We start from the raw sequence: 11,025 nt of genomic DNA, 5'->3' as shown, positions 1-11,025 counted from the left end.
AGAAGTGAGGATAGTCATTTCGGAAGTTTACTTAGAGCATAAGACCCTTTTGGAAGAGAAAAACAAGTTTAAGCAAAAAAAAAAAAAAAAGATAAACAGGTTCAGGAAGACGGTGACTTTGGGTAGGGGCGTGGCAGAGGGAGAGCATATGGTTGTGTGATTATCAAGATCCTAGCTTTTGCTTTGAGTGGGGCGGGGGAGGGGCTTAGGTGCTTGCGACATTGTTTTTTTAAATGAAGGAAATAGCTAAGTATATAAGAGACTGTCTGAAAGTAAATAATAGATAATAATAATTATGAACCAAGGATATGATTATGTTAACATTTTTTAAAAATATATTTTTATTGATTTTAGAGAAGGGAGTGGGAGAGAAAGATAGAAACATCAATGATGAAAGAGAATCACTGATTGACTGCCTCCTGCACGCCCCCTACTGGGGACTGAGACCGCCACCCAGGCATGTGCCCTTGACCAGAATTGAACCTGGGACCCTTCCGTCTGTAGGCTGATGCTCTATCCACTGAGCCAAACTGGCGAGGGCTATGCTAACATTTTTTACAAATGGTGTTCCCAGCTCACCTTCATAAAGCTGTGCATACTGGGGGAAACCTGTTGCCCGTAGCCAATCACAAGCTTCTTTGGCTTCAATTTCTGCAATAGAACAGAAGACAAAGAGGTTAAGTCATAGGTACCTCAGCATGCTTCTTCTTCCTTAATACGCTCTGATATAGTTATACAAGCAAAACACGGATGTCTGATGGTAACAAATAAGCCCCCCAAATCCCCTTAATTCAAATGATTTAAATATTGTGCATCTTTCCAGACTTTTAAAAATGCATATAATTATCCATTTTTCCTTAAAAAAGGGGGGAGGGCGAGGTCCTAGCACTAGGTTACCCTGCGCTGCTTCTATGTTCCGGTTATTAATGATTATGGCCTAACTTGGTTTACTTTTCACATCAACAGAAGGCCAAGTACATCTGACACCCTGGAAGAGCACTAGCCTGACCTTGAGCCACCTGATGGGATGCACATTAAGCCCCAGGCATTGGGGCAACAGGTCTTCAGATGCAGTTACAGGAGGGAGGCCCGGGCTGTCAGATGACTTGGGGGCATTAATTTAATAAATCCCACAATCCTGGGAGGCTGAAACGCCTAATAAAGCTTTTATTTCCCTGTGATTAACATCGTGTAGAATGTAGATAGTTTTGATAAACAGAAAGGCCAAGTGCAACTGACGCATTACTATGTTCAAACTCATTCAAGGATGTGGTCACGGTTCTGTTAAAACTGACTCACACAGGAGGTCAGGGCACATTCATGAGTTTTTCTGTTTGCACAATAAACATTGTTTTAAAACAAACAAACATATTTTTATTGATTTCAGAGAGAGGAAGGGAGAGGGAGAAAAACATCAATGATGAGAATCACTGAACCCTGACTTCCTGGTTCATGGGTTGAAGCTCAACCACTGAGCTATACCGGCCAGGCAATATTCTTTAAAAAAAAACATAGGCTGCCCTCTGCATGCATGCCACTGGGGATTGAATGCGAAACCAAGGCATGTACCCTTGACCAGGAATCAAAAAGGCAACCTCCTGAGATACACTGGATAATGCCCAACCTACTGAGCCACACTGGCCAGGGCAAGAATATTCTTTCAGTTCTTCTTCCCACGTTCACCAGGCCATCAGACTACATAGGTATCTAAGGCTATGCACTCATTTATAATTGTCTCAACATTGCTTAATTTATTCCAAATTCAAACATTCATTTAGCATCTCTCCTCTGAGCCAGATGGGAGCCCATCTTGGAGAAGTACATACCTTATTTTTGCCTGGCACCTTAATGGTTTCAAAGCATTTGGGGCCAGCCCTAACTGGTTTGGCTCAGTGGATAGAGCATCGGCCTGCAGACTCAAGGGTCCCAGGTTCGATTTCGGTCAAGGGCATATACCTTGGTTGCAGGCACATCCCCAGTAGGGGGTGTGCAGGAGGCAGCTGATCGATGTTTCTCTCTCATCGATGTTTCTAACTCTCTATCCCTCTCCCTTCTTCTCTGTAAAAAAATTAATAAAATATATTTTTTTAAAAAAAGCATTTGGGTCCTATTATTTCAAGAGGTCCTTGCTTTTAAGGAAAGGTAATTATGAACGCTCAAATTCATGAAAGCAGATAGGAATGTCCTTATTGAGCAGAACCAAGAAAAAAACAACCTGCTATCTTCTGATGAGTTAGTTAATACCCAGCTACCAACAACTACAGCAGTGGAGTGGGAAAATCGACATGGCAAAGTTTACTTCCATGAATCTTTTATTATAAAAGCAGCAGCATCAAACACCAGATTCAGGGCTGAATTGGGGGTGAAGGATAAAGTGACATAAACGTAAGAAACTCCATGTTTGCACTGCATAGAAGAACAAATAGAATTGCCCAATGGGAATTATCTGGGTTTAACAATTTTTTTTTTGTATTTATACCCATATCTTGTCTCAGAAAGAAATTAAGAAGGCTTTAAATGAAATCATAAAATAAACATTTTCTAGAAAGCTATATTGCTGGAAAAATATACGGTGTCCCAAGAAAATGTACACATATTTTTCTGTAGATCCTATTATGTTTTGAAAATGAAATGTATTTTAATAAACACTGCCTTTATACTTATTCAAAGTATATACATTTTTTGGGACACCCTACAGTAGCTCAATATTTTATTTTAAAGAACGAGGAAACTACTTTTTCTCTATCTCCATGGCCCCCGCTCAAAGATAGACATGGAAAGAAAAAGGAGCTGTTTGCTTTTAGAAAATATTTTAAATAACTCAGTTCCTGACTATTTAGAGCTTATTTCTGTTGAACAGATTGTTAGACATGGAACAATAGATTGTTAAGAAGTACATGTTCTTGTTTTCTTAATATTTCACTTAGCAAGTGGTGAGTGACTAGAAACTCTCAATGGCCACGTTTTCTGGCTGTGTTCAGACACGACACCAGGTCACAGTGCACACACACACACACCAGCCTTAATTAGACACAGTTCACCAGCCAATACTGCCACTTGCTTAGAGCATGTTCCCAATGTTCTTATTAAAATGGCTTTACGCCAAGAGGCACGGAAGATATAAGGTACTGTTTTTCTAAAAAATCTTGACATTTATTTATATACTAGTAATGCTTGACAAATTACAAAGTGTTGTCACATATATTACTCACTTAAGGACCCGTGTGATTTCGGGAACTCATAAATGCCTATTGCTGCCTCGTCACTCTCTTATTCATTTTCCATCACCGAGAAAATGAAATGCTCCCAAATGACCAAAAACCGATCGAAAAAAGATGGTGTCTAAATTGTCGCTCTTCTTAGAGCCACTTAGTTAGAGAAAAGTGATGTGAACAGGTGAAGATTTGCCTCCCCAGCAGAAAACCGAATGAAAGGCGTACAGTGGCTAGAAGGCAGCGCGTTCAAGAACTGCAGATCCAGTAATTTTGCCCTCCCTTTTCCTTACCCTAAAATGGAGGAGAACCTGTCTTTCTTTTAGAGATGAAACCATGGGAAATAGATAAGCCCATATCTATTTTACATGGAAAAATGTCCATGCGTGAAAACTTAAGGCTGCCTACCAAATGAGAGCGTAACCTGCTGTTTCTGCAGAAATCAGAATTAAAAAAAAAAAGGTAAACATTGTAAAAAGTTGTCACTGATTTTTAAACTCCCACCCCTTTCCAATTACTACCAAGAGAAAATGGTAATAATCCAATATAAGTACTGAGTTTTTTTAAGTAAAATTTTCTAGCCCAGCTGGTGTGGCTCAGCGGTTGAGCATCAACCAGGAAGTAAGAGGTCCCTGGTTCGATTCCGCTCCATCCCCAGGAGGGGTCGCACAGGAGACAGCTGATTGATGATGTTCTCTCTCATCAATGTTTCTATCTCCCTATCCCTCTCCCTTCCTCTCTCAAAAAATCAATAAAAACATTTAAAAAAATAAAGAAAAAAACATTTCTAAACATTTTACTTAATAAGAAATGAACTAATGTCTACATCCAAGTCAGCTTGGGAGTACCCTCTCTAATTTCACCCCCCTGATCCAGGCCATTACTTTTACTCTTGTCTCCGAACTAAAACTCTGGGTCTCCAATTCTCTCCTCTCTGAGGATCCATCCAACCCTGGCTCATCCAATTTCCTAAGTTACGGTTTTGATCTTGTCTCTAACAAACTTCCTGGAACTCCACTACTCAGAAAATCAAGTCTAAACACCTCCACGCGGCTGTCAAGGCTCTTCATGTGGCTCCCCGTACTCCTCTGTATCCCAGCCAAAGTAAACTGGGTGCTCATCTTCCCACACATCTATCTCTGTGACTGCTCTGGCCTGAAATGCTTTCCCATCCTCTCAAGGCCAACTATCATTCGTCCTTCAAGGCTTCGCCCAAATGCTGCCTCCTCTGGGCAGTCTTCCCAGATGCCTTTCCACAATTTTATCAACAGCTAACTTTTACTGAGTGCATGGTATGTGCAAGGCCCCTCCTAAGCACTTAATGCATATTAATTCATACTCCTCAGACTGATTCTAACACATGGATTACCAGTATCATCCCCAAGACCTACAAATAGGGAAATAACCAGTTCTTAAAAATGTGCTTTCTTTCATTCAAATGCCATAGTAGGATAGAGAACTAAGACACACAGAAATGAACAGGATAGGTTCTATCCTTAAAAATCATTACTAATAAAAGGTAATATGCTAATGAGGGCGGACGTCTTCCGGACGTCCATCCGGACAAAGCCACAGCGGCTGTGAGGCCCAGGGCTCAGGCCTGGCAGCTGCCATGGCCGGCAGTGGCAGCAACAGCGGGGTGATCGGGGCGGCACCTTCCCCTGATCATCCCGGTTGCCTCCCGCAGAGGGAGCAGGCCTAAGTGGTCAGTAGGACATCCCCTGAGGGCTCCCGGACTATGAGAGGGGGCAGGCCAGGCTGAGGTACCCCCTCCCAGTGCACAAATTTTCATGCACTGGGCCTCTAGTATATATATATAACAATAAACAACATCAAAATATTAAAGAAAACCATGTACATGCGTAATCACTTCAGTCGCAGGAACTGACCCAGGCCTGGCTTTCGGAGATCTCTACCGGGCAATCAGGGTATAACTTTTCCTTCAATGTACGTGAGTGGTGGTGCGAAAACTATAAACTATAAGGATGATTTTTAAAAACATTCCTCACCAGGTGCAAATGCTGTCAGAAACTAAAAACACAATGGGAATACAATGTCACTTTTGTACCTGGGTTTTCTCTAAGCAAACAACAGACAAATGTGGTGAGGAGGAAACAGGAAATTTTGATTGGAAACAGCATTAGTGGCCAGTTGGAGGAGATGAATGAGCTCCTTTTGTGTATGACTGGGAACCATCAGGCCATATTTGCACATTTCCTGGCACCATGGGATGACCCCGTCTTCCCCTTCCCCCTCACTTTCTGTAAGTGAGACAGAAATTCCCCAACCCCGTCATCATTCTGTTAAACCCGCTGCTCTTAGCAGGTTGAGCAACAGTGACTGAGTGGAAGCAGGAAGTGATTACTGCCCTCGCTGGTTTGGCTCAGTGGCTACAGCACAGACTGAAGGGTCCCGGGTTCGATTCCCATCAAGGGAAAGTACCTTGGTTGTAGGCTGGGCCCCTGGCCCTGGTCCAGGCGCGTGCGGGAGGCAACCAATTGATGTGTCTCTCTCACATCAATGTTTCTCTCTCTGTCTCCCCCCTCCCTTCCACTTTTTCTAAAAATCAATGGAAAAATATCCCCGGGTGAGGATTAACAAAAAACAAAATAAACCTTCTGTTTGTGGCCTTCACAGTGGCCACTCTCAGGTCCCCTGGCTCCTTTAACAACATGCTACCCCACAACCAGGGCTCAAGGCAAATAAATGCTGCCCGAATTTCTTCCTTAAACAAAAGCGTAAGGCATTAGAGGACTAATTCAGACCAAGAACTATGATTTGAATCCTTTTCTCGTTGCAATTAATAAAAATAAATGTCAAACACACACAGATGCCGAAGACTGGTTATCAGGAGTTACCTATGTAAAACGGATTTAGGTGGGCCAAGTCAGATAGCAGTATTTATATATTAATCTTTATTCAACGCTAATGCTACCTCATCCCAGCAAAGATTTGGACTGGCAACTAGAAGCATTCCTACCCTCACGTGTCTAAAAGAATTCTAAAGCCCTGCTGTGCAGATTCTGAAAGAACCCAGTTAGGAAGCTTCTGAAAAAACCTGTTGACACTAATTCCGTTTCTCAGGCCATCTGGCCTAAGAGTAGCTGACTCAAATCCACTGTTCGATATATTCTAGTACCGTCACGCATGGAAGTGGGGCCAATCTTCATCCCCCCTTCACTCAATATTTATTTATTGAACATCTGCTAAGCATGCTGCCAGCTCTGCTCAGGGACAACCAGAGACACAGGTTCCTGCCCCAAAGCAGGAAGCCACATGGAAAGGTAATTCCCCGTGGAGTGAGTGGTGTTTGCTGATCCTCTACTTAGCACGGATTGGTTTCCTGAGGGCTATTCACAGGCCCACGAGTTTGTTAGGTCCCAAGGGACTACACAGGCAGCACCAACAAGTCACCACTTCCTACGTGAAAAGCCAAAGTCTTAGTGGCCATGTGCCCTGGTCTGGGGCTCCTTACTACACTCCGTCTGTCACCCCATCTCCCTCAGGCTAAGTGATCCACCCTTACTGGCCTCTTCTCCGCCCCCCCCCCCCCCCACCGGAAGCTCTGATATATGTCCCATGCACCTACAACAGTGTGGGGTACATAGGCAGTTGCTTCAATAAGTAAACATGACACAAGAAATGTGCTACAATACGATTTCTGTTCCAGTAAATGGTCTTAATTTTTCTGCCCAGGGATGCACAATAAGGAAATACGTTTTACATTGTAACCTTGTACATGCATGTATGCAGGTAATGTGTTTGGAATACATGCATGCATTCATGTAGAAAAGCACACTGTGTATGTATAAGCATACGTCAAACCGAAACAAGTTTCACCAAGTAACACGGTAAGTGATGCAGCCTTACATTTTTCTATTTTATTTTGAACATATTATTTGTTACCCACCAAAGCAACCAATTTGAAATACATTATTTTCATAGAAAGAAAAAAAGGAAGAAAAACAAAGATAGATTGGAAGGAAGGAAGGAAGGAAGGAAGGGAGGGAGGGAGGGAAAGAGGAAGGAAGGAAGAAAGGAAGGAAGGAAGGAAGGAAGGAAGGAAGGGAGGGAGGGAGGGAGGGAGGGAGGGATGGATGGATGGTGGGAGAAGAGGCTGGGAGTAGAGACAGAATGAGCCAGGACCTAGCTCTAGGTGGAGAGATGGGGAAGCACGAGTATTTGTGAAGGAGTGGTAAATAGTTGGATTTACTGTAACACAGCAAAGGAAGGGCAGGCATGGAGTGGGAAGTAGATGTAAGCATCTCATCGCCTGGTAAACCAATGAGCAATCGGCTCCATTTCCTCAGATGGAAACTAGCCTTGCATCTGAGTGTCCCAAACTCTTTCTAACAATCCATCACAGAAAGGGGGCGAAGTATACCGTAACAGGTCAGGAAAACTGGTCCAGGAAAGAACCCATTGTTCAGTTAAGTAGCTTTAAGAAAATAATCTCTCTGGACCTATTTCCTCATCTGTAAAACCTGGGGTTGCCACAGGCTTTGCAACCCCCCAGGCTTCAGTCTGAGGTTTCCTTTATGCTCAGGCCCCCTTCTCACTGACAACCTAAAGAACAGGTTTCATTTCTACTGTCAGTTCCCAGGTTTACTATCAATTTCACAAACACATTATTCTTCCTCTCAAAAGTCAGAACAATAGTACTGCTTTAAGCCCTGATTTTCTAAATTCACTTTTAAAGCATTAACTGGTTTCAGTGTAAGAACTGGAAGTTTGGGGAGTTTTCTTTTTAAGTTTTTTTTCCTTTTCCTGCTTGAAGTTTGGAAGCAGATATGTTGCTTTCTAGTAAAAAATATTCCTAGAAATCATCTAAAGTGGGGAAAGGACCCATTTTTCCCAATGATGTGATGACAACTTAATAAATAGCTTCGCCTTGAAAGAAGGGAATCTTGGGAGGCCCGCCCTGCAAGCCTGTACCTGGGATTAAGCACATTCGGTGACACTTGGCAAATGCAAAATTAAATCATGTCAAATCCCCTTTGGGGATCATTTAGTTCGAGCGTCTGCAAAATGCTGTTTTTAACACAAACCAAAGAAAGGCAAGTAGCTCACATAAAAACATACACGCTCTTCCCTTGCAAGATAAAGAGCTCAGCATTAATTCGAGCCCATGTAGGACATGGTTTTATCAGGCACTCCAGGCTCGAGCTGATCCAATTACTTCCAGGAACAGAAAGTATCTCCCAACAAATCAAAGTTGGCACTGACTACCCAGCACAAAGAAGTCCAACTGAAACGAAAATAAACTATTAAGGAAATGAATACTGCATCATCACCTCTTTCGATTTCGATTCGTTTATACATTCGAGTACATACACACATTTTTAGTATTCTATATCAAATACTTATGCCTTTCAAACCATGCACTGAAGCCCTTTAAAGATGATAACTGCATAGATTAAGAAGGCAATCTGAAGAAACAATCTAAATAATACTTTTAAGGGCCCTTATTTTTCGAGTTTTTTTGTGTGTAAAGTGATGCATCTGTGTTAGGATTATATAGTCCATTTCCTTTATTGTTTAAGGCAAAATGCCTTCTTACAAACCTAAAGTAACCCTACCATCTCCATCATTAAAGGCTGGCAAGCACATCAATTCTTCCTTTTAACATGTTAACTAGCTAACTCTACTAAGGTCCCACCCACCTACCCCCAATCTTTGGTTTTTGCCCTAAATTCTAGAATGCTATAGCACAGGAAATAGAGAAAATACTGTGCAAATCGTACTGCTACAAAAACCCGTAAATTAGAAATAAAGGGAATAGTGAGGAATTCTAAAGAAACTGTTCATCCATATTTCAGATAATTCTGACAAAGAGGAAAAAAGAAAATCAAGAATCAAAAAAATCAAGTTGCCTTATTGGACAGCCGTGAAAACACAGGGCAGAAACACCCCCTCCTCCCCACAACTCATAGCATCTAATGGTGAAAATGTGGTTCAGGTACTCCTATCTAGTTTAGGAACCCTTCTGGTTTGATAACTGAAGCATTTTCCCTACAAACACATTAAGGTCCTCATGTTGCTGCTATTCCCGCTTTGCTGTCACATCCGACAGGAAGGGGTATGAAGTTCCATTCAATTCGCAGGTGACCTTGGCCTAGTCACTGAACTTCCCCACTTCTCAGCAGGGAAGAGGCAATGTTTTTCCAGGCTGCTTTGCAAAGTTCTGGCATTTCCCATGCAATGACTTTTACAAACACAAGGACTAGACAAGATTCCTTTTTCACACTCTACAGTTTGAAACAGAAAGTTGCGCGGAGAGTGTCCCTTAGGAGTCCATGGTTTCCCCAGATGCGGGAGGTGGCGATGATTTCCGGGAGGTGGCGATGATTTCCGATGATTTCCGAATTTCGGCATCTTCCACCTACTTTATCACCTGGATGTGACAAAAGGCACAAGGTGGCTGTGGGGCAGCCCAGCGGCGGGGCCACAGGCCTTCTCACCTCCAAGGCCCTTCCTCTCTCTCCAGCTTCCTGAGTGCAGCCGCCTGGGAAAGGCTACAACCTCAGGGTGTGGAAAACTTTTGTCCCTCAGACATCCTCCAGGGACTCCCGCAAGAAGGAAGGCGCCTTTCTGACAAGTCAGGAAGCAGCCTCCAGTCCTCTCCGCAGGACACTCGAGGCGGGGTGGGGAAGGGAACAAAACGTGGATGGGAGGTGACAAAGGCCTGAGGACTGGCTTCACCCACCTCAGCCTTCAGTGAGCTTTTGATTTTCCTCCTTGGGGTGTGTGTGTGTGTGTGTGTGTGTGTGTGTGTGTGTGTGTGTGTGTGTGTGTGAGAGAGAGAGAGAGAGAGAGAGAGAGAGAGAGAGAGAGAGAGACACCTGAAAAGGCCACCAAGTAGAGGCATATGTGAATGGAAAAGGAGCTTACAGGGCTTTCCACGGTGAAATGCAGTCAAGTAGCCGAATAAAAACCAAGGATGAATGATTAAGAGAAACTGATTTCTCTATGTTTTGGCTTGACTTCAGTTAAGTTTTCACATTTTACCTTTGGGTGCCCAAGAGCATTAGTTCCTACTAGGCAGGCATTTTCATGATGCCATTCAAATGTCTTCCTTCAGTTTCATCTGCGAGATCATACCCCCTTAGACATATTATTTAAAAAGACTGTCACTGAAGAGAGCATATCGGGGCAGTCAGCACAGGCTAGACTACGGTACCCAGACCCCTTGTCTACACGTCAGAGACAGAGGCTCACTCTCCATCCACTGGGCCTCCAGAGAAGGGGTGCAAAACCGACTATTTTTCTATCAGGAACCCCAACACTGTAGCTCCCCACCTCGGAGCTCAAGTCCCCTAGGACACTGCGGCTACTGCAAGGCGCACGATGCCAAGTGACAAATACTGTTTCCTAAACAGAATCAACTCCTGACAAATACATCTCCCTCAGCTGGGACTCACACACACACAGCTGGTTGAAAACCTAGGTGTGCCAGGTAGTGAGTGACGTGGCCAAGCCTCAGAGTCCTCTCACCCGTGAAAGGGAGACCCGCTGTATCTGCTTTGTGGTGCGGCAGCAAAAAATAAATGTGACCATGAATGCAAACACGACCCATTTTACTTCTGTAATATTAATACTATCTTGTCAAAAGTCTGCACATCTTTTATAAAACTTCAAAAAGGAGTGTCCATAATAGAGAAGGCTGAGTGTTTCTTGTGAGCCACTCTAACAGTATACAGGCCAAGTGTGCAAGGCTATAAATTTCAATGGCAAGGAGGGAGTAGCTACTGAGAAAAATGCAAAGGCAGAGTCGACCTAATTAAAGAACCCCAGCGGGACTACTCCCTAGTCC

General features: G+C 43.3%; 1 protein-coding gene across 1 annotated transcript in view; it reads right to left on the bottom strand.

The window, feature by feature from the left end:
• The window catches only part of DLC1 (DLC1 Rho GTPase activating protein), a 362,233-nt gene that overhangs the window by 30,300 nt on the left and 320,908 nt on the right, over positions 1-11,025 (bottom strand). The window contains 1 exon segment of the mRNA XM_014453591.2: positions 580-651. Coding sequence (XP_014309077.1) covers positions 580-651 — 72 coding nt within the window.

The sequence above is a fragment of the Myotis lucifugus genome, unplaced genomic scaffold (assembly GCF_000147115.1).
Source record: "Myotis lucifugus unplaced genomic scaffold, Myoluc2.0 scaffold_26, whole genome shotgun sequence".
Classification (NCBI taxonomy): Eukaryota; Metazoa; Chordata; class Mammalia; order Chiroptera; family Vespertilionidae; genus Myotis; species Myotis lucifugus.
This window is presented reverse-complemented; position numbering and strand designations above follow the sequence as displayed.